At 42.3% G+C, this 21,756-nt stretch overlaps 1 protein-coding gene across 14 annotated transcripts in view; it reads left to right on the top strand.

Annotated features, from left to right (window-relative positions):
• Nucleotides 1-21,756, top strand: part of macf1a (microtubule actin crosslinking factor 1a) — a 199,781-nt gene that overhangs the window by 5,662 nt on the left and 172,363 nt on the right. For 12 of the 14 annotated variants that reach the window (XM_041054162.1, XM_041054161.1, XM_041054160.1 and 9 more), the window contains exon 2: nucleotides 1,052-1,286. In XM_041054162.1, coding sequence (XP_040910096.1) covers nucleotides 1,064-1,286 — 223 coding nt within the window. In that variant the 5' untranslated portion in view covers nucleotides 1,052-1,063. Of the gene's footprint in view, nucleotides 1-1,051; nucleotides 1,287-11,782; nucleotides 12,186-12,341; nucleotides 12,658-21,756 lie in introns of those variants that run through there. The other 2 variants (XM_041054153.1, XM_041054152.1) reach the window with 2 other exon arrangements.

Below are 21,756 nucleotides of genomic sequence, written 5' to 3'. Positions count from 1 at the left end.
GTGGTGTGCTGAGGTTGGACGTATTGATTTATCGATGCTGTGATGGACAGATCAGAGCATCAGGTCCCTGGAGTCCACACACACACACACACACATACACACCCCTGTTTAGTGTGTGTGCTTCCAACAAATATTTACTATCACTCATTTTTCTTCATTATAATAAACAGACATTGAATCAATTAACCTTCAGGCTAATAAACAGTAAAATGATGGATGAGAAACAGAGGGGGATAAAGAAGGAAAAGAGAGAAAGGGAAAACGAAAGAGAGGAGAGCTCTTTCTTACTGGAATATTGACTCTTCTGTAAAAATAGAAACACCAGAGAAGCTTTGAAATCTCATCTCTCTCTCCTCCGTGTCTCGACCATGTGCAGTGACTTTTAAGAAATCCCTTCTTTCCCATTCCTCCATCGTGGCACAGAGCTGTCTGTCTTTCATCACAGCCATCATCTGTGTTATCAGTGACCTGTGTTGTTTGTGTTTCTCTGTTGGATTCTGATTTATCGGCTGCAGTAACTGTAGACATTAGGAACATAAGTAAGGATGTGATAAGGTTTGTGTGACCCATTCGTTCCTCGCTTGAAGTTACTTCACACACCTCCGGTCCTCTGAGCAGGCCTCAGTAATCTGGATCACCATCTCTGTCATGTGCTCTCTTCTTCTTTCATCTTTTCCTCAGAGCTCCTCAGTAGTTTCTGCAGCCTCCTGAACTCTTTAACCGATGTCTAGACACGATGACTAACGTAACCCAGTTGTTTCTCTCCTGCTTTTCCACTTCCTGATCACTGCATTATTACTGTTGTGCTGTTACGTTGAAACTTTGCATGATTCATGACCCCTGCGTGATCACACTATAAGCCAGTGATGAATTATACAGTGTACCCACTTTGTCTAAAGCTCCTTCTTTTCTCTTTCCCCCACAACTCTTCTGCTCCCTTCTTTTGACCTTGTTTCTTTCCCCTCCTCCACTGCTCTACGTCGCTCTCTCCTCCTTCCACCCTTCCTTCCTCTCCTTCCCTTCCTCTTCCTCATCCCTCTCCTCCCTGCAGCCCTAAAGTGAGATGGAGTCGTCAGACGATGATACTCTAAGTGAGCGCTCCTGCGTCAGCGAGCCGTCCTTCCGTAGTGAGCGTTCAGGGGGGTCGTTGTCCCCGTGTCCATCAGGACTTGTGGGACCACCAGGAGACACTTTGCCGTGGAACCTGTCCAAACATGAGAGGAGGAAGAGGAAGAGCCAGGACTCGGTGCTGGACCCAGCGGAGAGGGCGGTGGTTCGTGTCGCAGGTAAGAGGGAAACCATCTTACGCTGGCGTTAAGTCTTAAAGTCCCTCTGTCTTTGGAAACTTTCAGTGTGCCTTTGAGCAAGGGAATATTCCTGCAGCTGCTCAGTGTCAAAGGGTAGAAGACTGTGCTTGTTGTGGGACGCCTCCTGTGGTGAATGTGTGGACGAGCATGAATGTGAAGCACGTTGTTGCTGTGGAAGATTGAGCGAAGCAAAATAAGTGTTGAACTTGTCTCAGAAATTTTGTTCAGTCAGTGTGAGCGTGTGAATGTACCTTCACTTACCGATAAAATGCACTGCATCACTTTTTGTCCAGCGCACATACAAAACATAAAAGCCAGGCAACAGAGAGGTTGCATCCCGACTTCCTTTGATTTCCAGATGACTTGCTGCCTACGCCAAATCATAAAGCATGTGAGACTGTTAGAGCAAGAGAGGAAAAAAGAGAGGGCACCGGTGTTCGTGGCGAGCTAACAGAGGATTACAGTGGTAAGAGATGAGGAGGCAGTGCATCAACAGCTCCAAAGTACAAAAAACTAACATTTGACCTTCATTGTTCAGAAGACTTTTAGCGGGCTGTGTGTCGCTCTGATACTCCTCAGCTTTTTGTCATTAAGTGTCTTGGTAAAAACATTTTTATCTTCATTCTCATTTGCATTCTGACATTTTCTTGGCTACTTACGCTTGATTGCAGGGCTTCCCTCTAACTGTCATTAGGCCCACGTACGAGGAAAAAGCCTCATCTCCTGAAAAATCCTCAGTCAGTAAATGTCACAGAGATGAGAAACAAATCTGGTTATGGCATCTTATACTTTAGCAGTGAAGTGTTGAAATACAAGGATCTACAATATGTTATTATAAGTATTATCATGTAACATTCAAATATGTTAATCGCTGTTATTAAGATATTTTCGTAATGGCTGTGGTTGGTAAATGTCAGCACGGGGTGAAAAGCTTGTTTTCTTTTTCTTCCTTCTACATTCAGGGTTCACGTTGAAACATGAGATCTAATGAACGTCAAGCAAATGTTTTTATAATGCATTTATTTGTGCTATAGTTGTTCTGTGAAGACAACAAGTACAATAAGAGAACAGCTTAACCTGGAGGTGGTTTTACCGTCTCCATCCTTACATGCAGATGTCAAAGGTCAAGGTTAGGAGTCAGTCTTTGTTTTTGTCATGAGCCAACACCTCCACACTGCTGCCCTGCCACATGAGCGACTGTTCTTCCTTTTTGCTGTTCCTTTTTCTCCTCTCTCACTTGCTGTAACAGAAGATGGAGGAGAAATGTAGGTTACTCAGTTCTCTGGAGAAGCCAGGGTTCCCCTGCTCGCGTAATGAGACACTGGTAGCACGCTAATAGCTTTCCCTCTTTTAGTGGAAGGAGGGATGGCTCTGCAGCTCGATAATTGTTGCGAATGATATAAAAGTGGGCTTAGTGCTGCTGCTGCTCTCTTGTCATCTGTGGCTTTTTCTCACATCATCTCATAGTTGTGCTGATTATTTACCATTTGAGGCTTTTATCACATAAGTACGTGTCAGCAGATGAATATCCTGCCCTCCAGCTTTCTCAGCCCCATTTCTAAAGTGGCTTACACTGGATTCAACAATGAAATAAGCTTGTACCCTTACAGTAGACCACCAGCAATAGCGTAAAGCGACTCCTCGTGTTTATATAGTGGCCAAAAATCACTAAAAAATATCTTATTATATCAGGACAGATATCAAAGTCGTGCTCAGTACATAAAGCCAAAGAAAAACACTCTTATCTGTTTATTTTGTTTGCATAGAGGTTGTGATATTTTGTTGAATTGACAAAAACTTCATTACCATGCATTCCCAAGTCCTCCTGTCAGACTTTTGTCTTGTACTGACATCCTGTCTCAGCCATTTTTAGCTATTTTAAACTCACAGTGCCTCTATATTACCACTAATGTTGTAAATGCCAGTTGTGGAAAGTAATGGGGGATGGGGTGTTGAAGTAGAGAGGCGATGACAGGACAGTAAAAGCCTACTTTACAGACATGGACACGGCATGTAGGGCAGGACAGGGTGAAGGGTAGATGTCACTGCCAAGATCATGGCGAGAGAGGGAGTGTGGGAGTTCTGTGTGTGTGTATTGTGTTTATATCTGTGTTCACGCTCATAAAGTGTTTATGTAAGAAGGAAATTTATGATATTCACATGTATTTCCTTATGGATTTCCGGTTGGCAGACACTTCCAGACCTACAGCATTAATGCTTTAGAGTCTCTAAGCTTCTGTATCCGTTCACAAGAGAAGACTGTGTGGTGTTTCTGAGATACCTTGCTTTAAAATCACCTGCATTTATGGCTGGTTTAATACGAGCTTTCAGCCAAGTCTTTCCTAAATCTGTCTGTAAATGTTTGGAGTTTCTGTGAGCCAAGGCAGCTGCAGCAACAGGACTTTGTCTTTTATTCATGCTCATTTCAGTTGGATTAAATTGAGTTTCAGAGCAGAAGTTCAGTGAGGAAATTGTGTAATTGGGTTTAAGTGTGTGTTTGGTTGTTTTTGTGTTAGCATGAAGAAAACATGAGATTCTCTGTGAATATAAGTTTATTTCTCTAAGCAAGAAAGCTTTGCAAAATTAGATGATGTTGAAACAAGTGTGTTCAAGAGAAGACGAGAGGCAGAGAGGATAAGTGGATCTTTTGGAGGAGAGTGCATATAATTGTTGAATTGCTGAAAGTGGGATACTAATAGATCAAAAGGAAAATATAAAATGCAGTTAAAAGCATAAAAAAAACAACTTGAACAAACTGAAAAGTAGCCTGAAAGTAAAATAATAATAATAAAAAAAGAATTCACTGAACTCAACTTTGTATGTTACTGCAGAGTTGGAGATCTGATCTTGTGGAGACATTTAAAATGCCAAAAAATTGCGTCCAGAACTGAGGTCAAACAGTCCAGTGTTTTAAAATGACTCTACAACTTGCTTAAAAATTCTATGAGCAATGTCGATTGTGAGACATGGAAAGTGGAAAAAAACTTCACCAGCACGTGGAGATGACGGCTTGAAAAAAGTATTTGTCTTTTCTTTACGATTTACATGTGAAAGAATAATTACAACCAGATCTGAGCTAAGAATCCGTTATCATGCTGGAGTCTGTTTAAAGAGGGTTGGCGTCACTTTTATGTCCTCATTACTGTCGTGACCCAAGTTGGTTTTTCTAAGCAGACAAGATAGATAAAGAAACATGTTTGTAAAGCAGAAATGCTGAAGCAAAATGTAGAAGCTGAAAACACATCCAGTTTTCGTTTGAGTTGCATAAATACGTCTTTCAAGTCTTGAGTCCAGATTTTCTCAGTGAGTCCGTCTGTCATGTCTGCTGGCAGACGTGAGGAGGTAAATACAGATGATCTCATGTGATATGTTTTTAATGAACGCTCTGTGAGGCTGAAATTTTCCACTTCTCCTTTTCTTTTAATGAATTTTGGAAGAAAGTTGCACATCGTGAAAATTCACAGCTGTGCCACAGTTTGAACACCAGAGGTTTGTGTGTGAGAATATGTGTGTTTGAAAAGTGAGGGTTAGGCAGAAACATAGACAACTGTTCTGAAAACAAACATTTAAATGTTATTATCTATTACAATTATTAAAATAGTTAGATAGGAAGGGTTCCTGGCAGCACCTTTGGGCTGAGTCAGCGAGTCAGACTTGTTTGTGTGGAGATCATACGGTTCTGACGGCAGCAGGCGGCGGCCGAGTTGACGTTGGCGCTGTCACAAACCACCCGGGGGTTAGACGACACCTTGCTAACACTGCCAGTACTCTGCTGTGTGAAATCTCTTCTCCACCTGCAAACATTTACAAAAGCTGCTGATCTGTGGAGCCAATACTACTGAGTCTGTGTCTAGACTCATTTTGAAGCTTGTCTCCAAAATAAGATGCTTGGAAACTACAACAAGTGGCAGCCCCTCTTACAAACTGATCGCTTCTAATTCGACAAGTTGCACAAATGCTCAAATTTCTTAGATCTAAAACCATCTTTGCCATGTCCAGTTTAACTCATTTTGGTTAAACTGGGGGTAAAGAGGGCAAAATGCACTGTGGCCCATACAGACAAAAAATATGTTTTTTGGAGAACAAAATTAATTTTAACTAAACTAAATTTGGGAAATAGGGTAATTCACTTTCTTGCTGAGGGTTAAACAATAATAATATTTAATCTAACTCTTGGCAGGAGCAAACATATTTCCCAAAATGTTAAACTGTTCTTTTAAAAGAGGGATGTGTTGAGGTCAGGAAAGACAGAAAGTTAGGAAATGTTTGGGTGATATAACATGGTAGACAGAAGAGCTGTGCAACGCTCAGATTTACTGGACCTGAATTGTCTTATTTAGTTGCACTAAGCAAAGTGTGTATCTAGGTGATTTTAATCTTCTGATGTCTCTTTTGACTTGCCCTGACTAGCTGTAGGCACTCTGTGGTAGTGATGTTGCCAAATTGGCTTTGTAAGCACAGAGTGATTCAGTACAAGCTCATGTTTCTGGTAACATCCAGTATCTCTCAGGCATGTCCAGCACTCGCTCGGGCGTGAAGGCTATTGTGATGATATTACATTTTACATAATATGGACTATGTGTTTACATTGACCTCAATTTCCATTCAAGCAGAGGTTGGAATGTGGGAAGTGAATATATTAAGCTGCTTGTACCAATAGGTCACATAGTTTACAGTCATGTTACAATATCCAGAATGAGTATAACAATGAATGCAACAATTATAGATTGTTTACTGATTAGAAAGATTACAAGAACCCATTAGTAAGGAATACAGTGTCCGAGGACCCAGAAATAATGAGTAATGAGAATATTTATTTTTGTTAGAAAAATTACTGAAATAAAACAGAGGAGGGAAAAGTTGCTCTCCTTCAGAAGCAAGACCAGGATGAAGTAATGGAAGGAGAAATAGGCAAACACAAGCAGCTTTGTGAAGAGATGAGTTTTGAATTCACCCTGGAGAGGGTAAAGAGAGACACTGCTGTCCTGACTGGACTGTGTTATTCAGCCTCTCTGGACTGCTATGCCTGCCTGCTGAGCATGAATGTCAATGAAACCCAGCAACAGCTGCTGGTTTTTCTCTTTCTGCAAACAAGAGTTTTTGGATTCAACTTTTGAATTACATATAAATGTGAGAGTGAGCCCTGCATGTACAGAGAGTATTTAGTCTCCATGCCGGTGAAAATACGTGTTTCAGGATCGACAAATAAAAACAAGATTTACAAATGTGCATGATGCACATTTGTGAGGAGTTTATGGAGTTCAAACCAATGCGTTCCACAAATACCAACAAATTTGAGCTAATATAGCAATTTTACAAATGAATTCAATCCCGCTTGAATAAATGTCTGTGTTTGTGTATATTTCCAACTTCGAGTTTGCTAATCGAATAACATTTGCTTTTCAAAAGTTTCATGTGCACATAAATGTCTAACAATATTTGTGGAGTTTCTTTGTGTTTACTTGCAGATTGTTGAATGTGTATGCACACAATTGTCACCAGTTCTGAGACCACTTTTTCTCCATATAGTTGGTCTGTAAGCAAAGACGCTGTGCATAAAGCACACTGAGACATCTGTAAAGCTTGATTTAGTTATTTGTACAATGATAACGTGAAAGGAGAAGTAAAACAAAAATGTTAAAATCTGTTTAGTAGTTTAAAATATTAGATTCCTCAAAAAGACTAAAAGGCTATTTTCTATAATCCTCTTCACGGCAAAACAAGACAAAAAGATGACATAGAGGAAAGTGTGTGTGTGAATGTGTGTGAGACTGCAGCAGTGATAATTTATGCACGTGAACATCAGGACCCCAGACAGCTGTGCCTGCATGTAACTTAGGCGTCTGCCGCCCCGCCTGTTGTTCCACCTTCCACATTTCTTTCTCTACAGGCAACTGAAAGGAAGCCTCGGCCCAAAGCCCAGGCTATTCCCCTGTTGCCATGGTGACGTGGTCTCCTCTGTTTCCATGGTTATAAAAGGCAAGGAGAAGCAATGGCGGCGGGGGTGAGAGAGACTGACACTGGATATAAAAGGGGGGCAAAACAAATAGTGAAAGAGGGAGAGTGTCAGAATTTTAATTTGGAGAGGGAGAAAAGAGGAGTGAGTTTGTAAAGGAAAAAAGAGAGAGAGGAGTGAATGATTGAGTCCGTTTAAAAACTAATGAAGAGAGGAAGGAAAGAAAGGGAGTTGGAGAAAGAGAGGGGGAGGAGGTAATGGGGAGATGGATGGAGTGGGGGGGCAGGGAAAGGTTCAAAGACAACATTAAGGAAGTACCTAGATGTACAGATTTTACGTGTTGTTTTTGTAAGACATAGGTAGATATGATCTAAATCACATTTATCGTTTAGTGTTATAATAAATTGAATCCAAGTGAGATAACTCAAAGTTAGATGAGAAGGAAATAGTTGAGCTAATCTACGAAAGTTAAAGTCTTTAGATCAAATTCAAAACAGTGGTCCACCGGTTTTTCAAATTTGATACTCGTGTGAAAGTTTATAGACGAAAAAAAAATAGTTCTCATATTTTCTCAGTGTTCCTGCTGAAACGCTGCTACCCCTCCACTGGCTTTGACTTTGTTTTAATGTTTTTGATATTTGATGATTTGCGGCCATTCAACAACTATTGGTCTGTGATTGTAAATAGTTTTACCACGGTACATTGGAATTTTGAACTGTAATTAAGTTTGCAGTCATTTCCAAAAGTTGAGAATGTAGGGCAAAGATCAGACTCTACAAAGAATTATCTGCAATGTATGCGGCCAAATAAAACACTAATCCAAGTCACGCACATCTCACAATAATTTCATTCAGTCTCTCCCTCTCTCCTGGTCATTTGAAGCAATGAGCTGCTTTAGTCGGCTGTAATTCAAACAAAAATGCAGGCTTGAATAATGAAATCACATTGTTTGATGTTTGAGATATCTTTCACTTTTAGCTGTTTTGCAGAAGGGCAGTGCTTCCAGGAACATTGAGGACAGTAACTGAGAGGCTCAGAAATGGCTTTAGGTGATAAACTGTGAATGGGACATATTTGTGGGTGACTTTTAGGGAGTTTCTTGTTTTAGAGGGTGTAGTGGAGCTCAGCTGCTGAGGCGTTGGTCATGCTGATGTGTTGAGCACTGTATGTCCTTTTGGCTCACGGAGAGACAGAGCACATTCATTGTGCAGCTTGACTCTGCATGACGGCACAGACACACAAACAACCACAACAACAGACACTCACACATACTGTGTGCACTCATATTCATGTGCACACAAACAGTGAGAGTGACAGACAACAGGCAAGAGGAGTTGGCTCAATATATTGTCCACATTCATTTATTTTAAACAGCCATACTTTAATACACATACACACACGTTTTACTACTTTCATTTATGTTCACATTTACCCTTAATACACATCATGAGGCGAAGACCAAATAAACAGAAAATGTACATTTAAGAACATTAAGGGACAAAATAACTTTTTTACAATCAGTTGGGCCAAGTGTGGGTCAGAGTTTACTGTAGTTTCCATAGTCCACCACTAGACGGGGACATAAAGGTTTCACACAGTGACAGGTTGTGTCCTTTTAACAGAGGGACCCTTGTTCTCTGTATAAAGGTACCACCTGTTTTACTTGGCATTATACCAGTTAACTGGTAAAATATGTTAAGAACAGCTACTTTGGCTGTAATCTAATGTCACATGTTTATATAGAGTAAAAGATGTTTTTCTTCAGCTGCTTCATGCTCTGTAGTATACTGGAAATGAAGTGTTACTGGGACCTTGGGACCAGGGTCACACCAACCTTTATCTTGTTCATGTGACTTGTGGGTGTCAGGAGGATGCTATGTTTTCAATCTGAAACTTTTGGGCCTCCTGCTCGTACTGCTGCTGGACAATGTGTGTGAATGTATGAGTGTGAATCCTCAAAGCGTCTGTTTGTATTTCCAGAGGAGTGTGGATAATATGATTTGTGCTAGTCTTGTAACAAACAGGATATTATATAATACATAATGAAAGACAGGATGAGACTTGAATGCGTAACTAAAGGTAATGTTTTTTGTAAACACATGAGAGCATTTGCTAAATTACTGGTAGCATCTAAGACATATCTTCCATGCTCTCAAAGGGCAAGCTCTGATTTTTTTAGTTTTAAAGTTTTTTCCTCCAACCTGTGGCTTGTTGCTCCATTTATTGCCATGAGCAACCTTCTGTTTTGTGCTGCAAAGCGATTTGTCAGATTTCCGCAGCGTAGAGGACGGTAGAAGCTGCTAGATTCTTGCTGATGGCCTTGCTTATTTATGATGTGTTTTGATAGTGATTCAGTGCTAACAGGAAGGATGGGAGGGAAAAGGGTGTGATGTATGAATGTTTATCTTGGTCCCTGAACCATGATATGATCAATGCAGTATGAGCTGTTCATGCCGGTTCAGCCAGCGTCTTGATTCGTCTCGAATCTCTTCTGTTTTATCATTTTACATGAGGGGGATTCTGCTCAGTGTGAAGGATGACACACGAATAATGCCAGATCTGTTACAGCAGCAGCACAGACCCACACACTTGAAAGACCTCCAGCGTTATATATACGTATGCAAACACACATGGAAACATACATATAGGCTGAACATATGGCAGAACGATTGTATTGGATGGCATCAACTTGTACAGGTGTACCTAATAAAGTAACCACAGACTGTAGATACCTTTAACTACAAAGTTGAGGTGTGCTTTGTAGAAAAATGGATCAGAGAAATGGAAAGTATCTCTGGTAGAGACTGAGTCTGACATCATGCTTCACTTTAAGAGCATCTTTATGTGTCTCTATGGGATTAAATGACATAATCGCTAGACGATTTCAATGAGGCTGCTTTATGGGCTTTGACCTCAGGATGAGTGCATGCTGAGATTATCCACTGATGGTGGTGTTTTCCCCCAGTAGGACAGGATGGACTTTTGGGCAGATCATTGTTGTCAAACATGAAGCCTTATTTCTGGAAGCACATTTCTAAGGTGGATACATGTTTTTTACAACCGTTTTTTTTACTGGTGTTTTCTAATATGAAATGTACCCCCCAGTAATTGCTTTTCTCCTAGTTACACTCAGATTGGAACTAAAAAATCTATTGTAAAGTATTAGTGGGTTTATTGACCTAAAAGGGCTTCCAGTTAGTTTAAATATTCTAACACACTCAAAAGTTTTATCCAGTTAGCCTTTAGATGGCAGTGTGCTCCATTAATTCAACTCATTCACTACCAAAAGTCTCCTAATGTCCAGATAAGGTGCTGGGTGATGTTCCTGTACAGGCTGTCCATGTATACACAGAGGCACAGACCTCATGTTTGAAAAATCAGTCGAACAACTAGACACACAAAATAACCAGAGACAATACAAAACAACCACAAAGAGACGCTAAATGAACACTAAGGGATGGAAAACGACTGCAAAAAGATTCAGACAACATGGTTGGATAATTTGTTTTCACTTTGTATTTGTCATTTGTAAAAGGCTCCTTTTTTCCCCCTAATAATCTGTCCAGGAACACCACTCATCTAAGTCTCATTTGGTGCTATGATGATGGCCATGATTCACACATTTTCATACTCATGAAACCGTTCAGCAGTGGATGGGTGGGAGGGAAGGGATTGTTATCCTGGAAGAGAAGAGATCACACCTATCACGACAGAAGTGCTTCATCATAAGATAAATGAGCTCACACAGAATAAATTTGTATTGCTCTGAGGTGACCCTATAGCCTGAAACATGACAGGGAAACGCCAGCCAACTGACTGGAAGCGTCTACCTCATTTATTTAGGTTTTCCAGTAATGTATCGCCCCTGTCTAGTAATACAATGACCTGGTAGTTCAACAATACAGTCACAGCCTACATAAAAAATAACTTTAAAAAACAAACAAACAAAACAAACAAACAAACAAACAAAAAAAAAACAAAAAAAAAACAACACCCCTTTTAATCTTTGCCGTCACCTCTACACGTACAGCCGTTACCTCCGCCATGTTAGATCAAACCTTTGTCTGTACGTTTACCTGAAGGGGTAAGTTCATCATAGTATAATTTAAAAAGCCAAATAAAAATGAGACAACCTGGACAGACATCGACAATTAATCACAGGAGAATGATGAATTTCCACTGATGAAGGTGCCACAGCGGGAATCCAGCCTCCAATTTCGGCGGTAAGCTAACGGAAGTAAACCGTTGATGATAAAGTTATATAACCAGCTACAGCTCTGATTAGTGACTTTAATAAGTGACTGAAGAAAATAATTGCATTACTGTGAATAATTTTGCCCTGGTCAGGGGTTTAACTCATTGGTTATCTGTCCACCATCTGGGGGCGCTCTAGCTCCACTTTCCACCGGCAGCCATGTAAGCTAGCTAGCTCTTCCTCTGCCGGCTTTCCAAATTCCTGTGGCGGAGGTTCCTGGCGTGGCCGGTAGAGAGGGATGGAAGACAGCCGCTGCAGGAAGCGCCGCTGAGAAACCCGAGCAGAAGAGGGAGAGAGAGGCAGAGAAACACGCACATACACACTCACACACGGGCAGAGAGCGCAAAGCCTCACACAGAAGCGGCCATTACGGCTGGGAAGCATGCTGGGAGTACGGGCGGCTCGCCTCGGATCCGTGGGACGCCGACACAGCCTGAGATAGGGAGTCCGGATACGGTGTCGCCTGGAGCTCCGCCGACTTGGGGACGGAAACAGGCACACTGCCCCCGCCCTCTACGGACACTCATCTGGGGTGTGTATTGATATACTGCCTCCCTCAAACACACACACACACACACACAGGAGCTACAAAAAAGCAGCAGTCGCCGGGTGGAAGCCGATATCTAAGGAGGGACTGGACGGAGACAACGCACCGAGCGATGCGACTGTGTGCTCCCGCATACACACGCACACTCACGGCGATAATGGATAGATAGCGTTTATGTAACCTTCATTCAAGTGGATAGTTGCGGCTTTAACGTCCTACATTTTCATAAATACGCGCTCACATACGGTTTTTGTTTTCCTTTTTTATTCTCTCAAGTATCCCGAAGGATTATCTTACCCGGCTTGGAAGTGAGCTACCGGGCTTTTTGGTGTGCGCCAATGCATCAAATTCACTAGTTTCACACAAGGTGCTGTTGAACTGGACGCCGAAGGGAGACGGAGCCGGAGCGGGGGGATTTGACACGCAGCAGCGGACCGGGTCACTGCGGTAGTCTGCAGGCCGACCCCTCTCTACTCGCAAGCCGGCTGCAGAGGCACCATGGCTGGGTTCATACCGGGTCTGCTGCCGACAAACCATTCCCAGGAAAAGGAGTTCGCCCAGGCTTACGAAGATGTGCTGGAGAGATATAAAGGTAAAGAGGAAATGGGAAATTGTTTTCACCATGAGAATGCATACAGATATTACAGTTAAGTTGTGAAATACAAAAGCCAAGGCCCAAAATAAACAAGTAATTTCCTGATGTCACAGGAAGAGGTGACTTAACTTTCTACTGTCATTTGAGACATATTCATGTGTCCCTCTGTGAATATTAAAGGAATGTTTTAGTGCTTTTGTCAGTGAATAAAAGGGAAAGGATGAAAACACCTCAAACATGGGGCACAGAGTGTGTCTGAAAGTGTAAGTTGATCCTTGGGCAGCCAGCCAGCCCAGTCTGTCAGTTTCATAATCTGGATTGTTTCATTGCTGATCATTTGGATAAACAAAGCAAGGCTTCCAGCTCTGCCAAATCGTTGGCCTCCCTCTGTATTGCACTGGGTAGGGGCAAATTGCATGCCCTGACTCCCTTGTAATCGCTTGTGTGCTTTTGAGACACCGGAGGAAGCAGTTTTATGAACCCACCCCCCCTTCACCCTGCCAGCATCAGGGAAGCTTCATGTTTCGCCTTGTGTTTGCTGTTTGTCCTGTAAATATCAAAGCTGCAGCTCCGCAAGACTGTGGAAAGGTTGAGTTTGTCTCAGATGGGGTTTTTAAACACTTTTAAGATGAGAATACAAACCTGCGCAAACAGAGTGGTGCTTGTTGGGCTACTGCCGCTCACCTTCTATGTGTGACTCTGGCATTGTTACCCCCTGCAGCAGTGGCCTTACCACCAGCATTGAGACCGTTTTGTAATTCCACTGACAGGAGCGCTTTAAAAATGAATGCCTCTACTGAAATTGACTGTGGTTGGGAGGGGGGTGGAGTGTGTGTGTGTGTGTGTGTGTGAGGGTGAGGATGGGGGTGCGCACAGCCAATAGACTCGGGTCACATCTGTGATGTTGGCGCTGATGAAAAGGAGGTGGTTTTTAATTATTGATTATGATAATGAAACGAAACTCCTTGGGTTTTGGGACTAAGCTTCAGTGTGTTGTCGGCAAATGTGTGCATATGTGTGTGCATGAGAGACAGGTGGAGAGAGACAATGTGGGACATGAGGTGGCTCATGTCAGCAGTTCTTTTAATCCTCCAACATCAAGTATCTGTACAACCAACCTGTCCAACCACAGAGGACGAATCCCCATGGGAGATGGTTTCAGTGACAGTTTGTTCTGGCAGCGCTTTGCCCGTCTCTTGTGATTTGCAGGCCCTGGAATAAGATTCCAATTGAAGCAAAGTGAAAACACGTGGCTCTGAACAGTATGAGCCATATCTGGAATATATCTAGGCCAAAATATGCAAACGTCTTCTGTGTATCTCCTGTACAACACATCAGTCAAGTCTTTTTGGCCCAATTATTAGTCGCTTGTTGCTGCAGCAGTCAGTTCACTTGGGGCATAGCAAGGTATAAATAACAGAAAACATGCTGAAATGAGTTTACAGTTCTTTCCTTTGAATTAAAAAAAGTTTCTGGCCACTGAATGTATTGTTTAATGTGACAAATCCCTCTCATAACTCAGGCTGCTTAAAACAGATGCTGTTAGACCCAAGTCCATATTTTATTGACACACAGGGATTTGTGTTTATACGTCTGACATTAATAACTAGTTTAATGTTAAAATAAATCTAAATGGCAAAGGTGTTAAAGTTCCTCAGGAGGCAGTAGGACCTCCAGTAAATCTCTCTTGCTCTCTTCCACTCACACAGACTCAGGAGCACTGTAAATTAAGAATGGCTTCACCTCAACACACAGGCAGAACTGCAGTCCATTTCTCAGCCTGCATCGAATGGTTGCTCTCCATTAAAGTGCCATTTGTCGATCGCAATCACTGTTCAGTTTTCTCTGTGAGCAGAATTGCTTCACTTTGATAAATAAATAAATAAATAAGGTATTAGAGACAGTGTTTCCCATGAGATAGGTGTTTGAAGGAAGGGTTCAAATAGAGCAATTTAAATGATGATAATCAGTTTTTTGAAGCGGTAATCTCTCTGGAAAATGTAACCATGTCCAGAGAAGGTCCAGAGACCTTCTAACTTATAACCCTGAGCTCTCTCTGTTACAGAAGGATATCCTTAGATTTATATGTGTTTCCTGGACCCATAAGGCTGCAAGATTTGGTCTTAGGCCTCTGTGTTCTGTTAGACTTCAGCTCGTCTCCGTCATCAGAGCTTTAATGAGGCTGGAACCCTATAGGACCTGTCCAGTGTCCTCTGGAGTCACTCCACTACAATAGGACTTGTGCAGCAATATGTCACTGTCTAATCATGTTTTGCTCTTTGAGGGCTGTTAGTGACAATAGCAGGCTTACTGTCTTGGATGGTATCACATTCACTCCTGTCATTCATTCATTTTGTCATACATTGTTCTCTTTTCTTTCCTTCCCTCCCCAATTTTCATATGCTGCCATATGACCCCGTAACCGCTATCCTGTTTGTATGTGTGTGTGAGTTTTCAATACTCTGTCAGCTGTGTGTGAGTCACTTGTAGCAGTTGTCAGGAAGAATAGACAGAGAAATGTGAACTTGGCATTCTGCTTGCGGCATCACTTGGCTGAAATTTGAGCAGGAACATTTGATACAGTCTAAATCATTCACGAGGGTGTTTGTGTGTGTTTTTGTCTGTGTTTACGCGTTTGTGTGAATTTGTGCTGGTGTGTAACTGGTGTGTGACTCTGCTGCGTGACAATGACAGGATATCTAAAGCAATAGCGAGTGGGTAATATATGGAAAAACACTAGGACGTAACTCAGAAAACATTAACACAAACTTTTAGTCAGTGGAAAACCCCATGGTTTCAGGCAGATTGACAGCAGCATTCACATGAACGTTATATTTACACAAATGTCACCACGGTGATTATGTAGCATGCATCTCCTCATCTGCTCTTTGGTTTTCTTTAGTAATCCTGATCAGACACGTATAATAACATATATAATAATTACATGAGCTTAAGAGCAGCTTAAAAGTGCCATGTTCACTAAAACACAACAGGTAAAACATCGGTCTTTAAAAATCCTTTCAGAGCCAAATATAAGACAGGAAACTTGGAAGGAAGTAGAACAATTAGACATTTACAAGAACAAGATGGCCAGGAAACCCACAGCCAGAACTTTGCCCTTCACAAATATAGACACTAGAAAATGTATGTGTGTATGAGCTGATACAGAGTCAGAGTACTTTAATTTTGTCTTGCAGTCCTAAAGATCTAATCAGTTTCAGTTTGGTTTCGCCTTCTATCGTCTGTACTCTCAGTCTGGATTCACTCCACGTCTTAGGCAAACTGAGCTGTCTCTATCCGAGTCGAGTGTGTGTGTTTGTGTAATCAGCAGGGTTAGCATTGCTGCAGACCTTTGGCTGAGGATGGCATCACGATGTTCTCTCTGTCCGTATACTTAACACCTCTAGCTCATCAGTCTTCTGTTGGTGCCAGCTTCTGGCAGCTCAGTCCTCCCGCTGCCCTGTGAGTGTGTGTCTGTGTTTGCATCTGTGTGTGTTGACCCTATAGGCCGGTGTGTGGCAATGAAGCAAAGGAAATATTCTCTGTTTTTTTTTTTCTGTCCATCTGGATTAACGTTTTACTGTACTGCTTCAAAGTCACGCGTGAGTTTATACACACGCTTTTTGAATGTAAATCAGCACTGACATTCACAGTCACACATGCTCATACAGCATACGCTCACACACACACATACACATCAATACTGATGCTGACAGGCACAATTAGCTCTTAAGATGAGAGTACTCTTAAAGTCCAAACAGAGACATTCTGTCAAATAATGCAGCAAAAAATCTCAGCATGTTGCTGCTAAGTGCTATTATTTTCATTTTCATTATTTTCATTATCGATAAAACTGCAGATTAGAAGAACACATTTTCCTCCGTTTAACCATTTTGCTTCGAAAATAACACAACATATAATAGTGTAACTCCACTGAACATAGATTTCAAACATAGTGCTTCCAGTTTTTGTCATATATATCGTACACTCAGTTACACATTCAGAGGTCAGTGACCTAGAGGGAGACACAGGAAGTTTGCAGTGTTTGAGTGTTTGCTGACATCCCACATTTTCGTGGACTACAGAAAGTGGCAGGCCGGTGCAGCCCAGCTCTTCCTGCCTCTCCTGATCTGTGTTTGTGTGTTTGTACCTGCCTCTCTGATTCTCCACACGCCGTGGACATACAAAGGACGCCTGTGCACTTCCAACCACCGCATGAATCCTATTACAGTGCATCTGTTCCTGCTTTTAATATGCCATTTTTAACTCAGCCTCTCTGTCATGTTTCCTGTCTTTGTGCCTCTGCTGGAGAAATGTCATGCTTCGGGACTAATGTGACCTCATAAGAGGTGAAATTAGACCCTGAAATATCAATATTGGATGGCAGGCAAAGTTTAGAAAATTGTTTTTCCGTTCTACAACTTGTTATTGGCTAAGTAATATCACACCGGAGCAAATAAAGGAAACATTAGTGAAGAGGAATGGAAAAGGAGCTAAAGTATAGAGATGGAGAGTTGTAGTCTCAGGAGAGGAAGGGATGGGAAGTAGAAAAAGACAGGATGTAAAATAGAAGACAGAACAACTTCAGTGAATATCAGAGAGATTGAGGGAGAAGAGAGGCAGACATGCGAGCTATTGGCCGGTCCCAGAGTGGGATCATTACAGCTGGATTTTTCCACGTGGCCTAGTTTTTCCCTTCCAACTCCCTCGTTCCTGCTCTCCTCTCACAGTAGATCTCTGCCCGCAAGAACACAACCTCCCTCCTCCTCCTCCTCCTCTTCCTCCTCCTTCATGGCTCCACTCTCATTTCTCTCAGTCATCCAGCACAATCTCTATGTTGGTCTCTCAGATCACACCCTGTTTTTCATCTATCGCTGCATGATTGAATTGTCTCTCTCTCTCTTCTCAGTATCGTTTTTTTCCTCCCTCTCTTGCCTTCACCTTCCTCCTCCTCATTCCCACTTGCTTATTTCATTATCTCCTAATTATTTTGCTCTGTCTCTCTCCCCCTCTCTTTCCCTGCCTCCTCCCTCTTCCCCTCCCTGCTTTCCCGTCTTTCCCGCGTTACTTCCTGTTTAGTCGCATTCTCCAGCAGCACCTGACTGTGTCGGCAGGAAAACCAAACGCTGTCAGAGCTGCGGCAGGAAAAACCAAATGCTGACCGAGCTAAAAAGCCTGCATTGCTGTTTGTGGAGGGAGAGGGAAAGAGGGGGAAGCCGTCAGGGAAATCAAACACCCCCAGAGCTCTGGGCTCTGCTGGGAGGCACATCCACCCTGCTGGGGTAAATTGCTTGTTATTAATGCATTAAAATGGACATCAGAAATTTGGAAAATGTCTCAAAGTAAAATGGAGCAGTTATAATGACATCCAACAGATCTATGGAAATCATCTAAAAAGAAAAACACTGCAGATCTGTCTGGTACTGGTCTCTGGCATTCTCCACATTTTAGCTTCATATGCAGTAAATCTGTCATTGTGATTTCTCTCCTTCCCCTTTCCTCCATGTACTCCCCCTTTTTCCCCCCTTCTTACTGTCCGCAGCAGTTCCCTCTTTAGCCCACTGGGTTCTTACATAACCAGCACCCAGCTGATTTTTAGTAAAATAATCAATGAGCCTCATTGTGTGTGTCAGGGGAGAAAATTGAGTTGAATGGTCGTGAGGGCTGCAGCCAACAAGTGTGAAATATTTGCTCCAACATATTAATGTGTGTGCTGGTGTATATTTGTGTGTGTGTGTGTGGTAACAGTGACCCTCTCTTCCCTCAGCAGCACACAGGGCCTGCATTCATGACAGACTGTGACAGTAAGGGCTGTGTGGCTGACCCACATCTTTTAAACTTTTCTCTAGCATCGCGTGGTGTTTGTCAAAGCTCCTGGAGTTTGCACTGATGCAGCAGAGGGCTGTTTGTCCCGTCTCTGTCGGCGCTTCCTGAATGGTGAATGTTATTGCTGAAAAGGTGGGGGGGGGGAATCTCTGGCTGCATATCAGTATGTGCATTTATTTAAAGGATAAAAAAAATAGGTCAAGAATATCAGTAGATGTTGCCATGCATGATATCACTGCACGCTCTGCAGGATCCTTGGAGCTCTGCCTTGACGTCAGTCAATAATAAGTCTCCACAAGGAAAGAGACAGAGTAACACACTGCTGTTGCTGTGACCCTCTGTGACACACACACACACACACATCCAGGCTCAGACTGTGTTCACATTAAGCTGGCTATATCTGAAAAGACATCTTCTCTACACTAAGACAGTAGTTTTGTAGAAAAAAATGCTGTCTATGGTGCATTCATTTGAAAATCCTCTCATTGTGTTTTAGGGTTGAAGGGTAAAACTGAGCTTTTGGAAAACAATGATATGAAACCGCGTGGATGTGTCTGGGGGCCGTGGAAGCAGTAAATCTAACTTTCACTCGCCTCTAACTCATTCTGTGAAATATCAATAAAGCCAAAGTTTGAAAAAGAAAAGCAACAAATCCTCACATCTGATAAGATAATTGATTTAACGAAGCATTGCAGCTCCACATGATCAAATCACTTTTAACTGCTTGTTCTGTTATTGGACAGTCTTGCTTGTATGGACAGATGTCCTCACAAAAACAACTTTAAAACATTAGTTCAGATGCACTTTATTTTCACATGTGAACAGTGTTATTATGAACATCGTCTTTAATAGAGTCGTCACCTGTTCACATCTGTGTTTCTGAATGTTTTTGCTGTGTGTGTCTGTGTGTACGGGTGTGATTGGGTGGGTATGAGGGGTGTTAAACGACATAGAACTGTCAAGATGAAGTAAGATGGGGGAGAGAGATGGAGAGAAGCGGTTAATGAATTAATCATGGACACTCCTCTAAAAGCAATATAGGGGACAGTGGTTAGTCTCCAGCAAGCATCGATTGCACACTGCTGCAAAGGGGCAAACACACACACACACACACACACACACATCCTTGGTCTTGCAGCTCTGTCCCCTATAGGGCATCATCTGTCGGAAGGGTATTCTGCATCCTCCCTCTCTCTTTCATTTCCCCTCCTCCACAGTAAGAATCAGTTGTTGGCCTTTTGAGAAACGCTGAAATATTCTTTGGCTGTTAAATCACAGATTAGCTCGTGTTCTTCACTGTGATGGTGAAGCTAAGCCGCTGATGCCAATTCTGTCTTTCAAGATTGATCTCGCCCTCTGACTCTCCTTCATGTCTCATCCTCCTCTTTTTTCTTTTTCCATATTTATTTTCATTGCTCCCTCTTTCTGATATCTCCCTGTCTCTGCTCGTTCACATCCACGAGCAGAGACGAGCTTTGTTTTGTTCTCAATGCTCAACTCTTTCACTGCTTCAGCCCCTCTCCTCCCGGTTAATTTGCTAATGAGGGCAGAGTAATGCTGCTAGCTGCAGAAGGTAAATCTATACCTCCTCTTGTCTCTCTGTCATCCTGTCATTCAGATAGATGTTATTCAATCAGTCTGTATCCCACTGAGATTGAAGACTGAGGGATGGGATGCTATAGGAGAAGCACATCTTCTGTATGTTTAAATTATGCGTTAATTGCATGTCGGTATGTAGTGATATAATTTATATGTCCAATGACATGTTGTGGAGTGCTCTGTAAAGCTGCATGTAAGGTATTCAACATGGCTCAAATACTTGTTTGTGTTTAAATGTTTAAAACCTTATCAGGTTTTATCAGGGACATGCACAGACATATATACAGGTGAATAATAAAAACCTAAAGGCCTGAAAAAAATTAAAGGAAGGACAAGTAGACAAATATAATCAAGATGATAAATATGATGGTAATTTTTACACTTCACTGATGTATGGCAAAGTGACCCAGATGAAATAACGTTTGGTTCTTCTTTCTTTCTTTCTTTCTTTCTTTCTTTCTTTCTTTCTTTCTTTCTTTCTTTCTTTCTTTCTTTCTTTCTTTGTGAATCAGTTTGGTTCACACATCTTTCACCAGAGTCTGGAGAGAAGCTTCAGTGTTGGTAGATGCCCAGGGCAGCTGATGTTGGAGTTTTGACTGTTTTAGAATCATGCTAACTTGCTGCTCTCCTCTTGTGCACAGTGAAGATACTGTAAAGTATCTTGGATTAAAATACTCACTAAATGGCAGGAGGTTGTCTGTCAGGAAATTGTTTTTATTTTATTCACTAACTTAGTATCCAGGGATTAAGCGGAGATGCTTGTGTACTGTATACACACACCCCTTTTTGTCCAGGCCTCCTAATAACTGTGTGAACTGTCCGTCCCGTCCGATTGGACGTGTGTTCTACTCTTAAATCCCGTGAGATGAAAGGATGTGCTGAATGGCTGTGAGTGTTGACCCTGGCTTGTGACTGCGAGAGAAGCAGGGTGACTTTTAATCTGCTCCAGTTCCTTCAGCCTGTGACTCTCAGCTGACTGCACACTCACTGTGGGACTATAGGTCACACACTGGAGCTGGGCCGCTTCGCAGGTACACACACAGGAAACACACAGGAAGGTGGATACTGTCAAAGGGTTGTTGTGGAGGTGTGTGTTTATTCAAATCTATAAATAACACACATTCATCACAAGCATGTTTACTCCCCTAGTCATAGCATTACTGTAGAATTCTAAATTCTAAATTTTCTAAGACTATTTTCTTTATTCTCCTTTGAGACCTTTTCCCGGTATATTGCTTTCGACCCACGCTCCGTAAGCCTTGTGTGTTAATGTGTTTGTTTGCGCGCCCGTGCATGTGCTTGTGCGTGCGCAGTGGTGTGAGGATTTGCCATTCAAATCAGGCTGTGAGGGTAATCTGGTCCATCCTGACGGGATGTCACACAGACAGCCCCCCCCAGCAGGGGTCAAGCCCCAGTCCCATTCATCCACTTTACTACACCACCGCCATGGCAAGGAACCAGAGCACCCCCGTCACAGTGGACTGGTCCATTCCCTCACATTTCTCTGGTGTCAGGCCTGTACCACTGGTTTCGCTGCTACGGGGGGTTTACTGTGGTTCTTATGTAATTCAGCGTGGCACTGACATCGTGGAGTAGTAGGAAGCATGGCCTTTGATTGGATTTCTGGATGATTAAAAAGCTGACTGTGTTTTAGCGAGATGTGATATGGCC

The sequence above is a fragment of the Toxotes jaculatrix genome, chromosome 13 (assembly GCF_017976425.1).
Source record: "Toxotes jaculatrix isolate fToxJac2 chromosome 13, fToxJac2.pri, whole genome shotgun sequence".
Classification (NCBI taxonomy): Eukaryota; Metazoa; Chordata; class Actinopteri; family Toxotidae; genus Toxotes; species Toxotes jaculatrix.
This window is presented reverse-complemented; position numbering and strand designations above follow the sequence as displayed.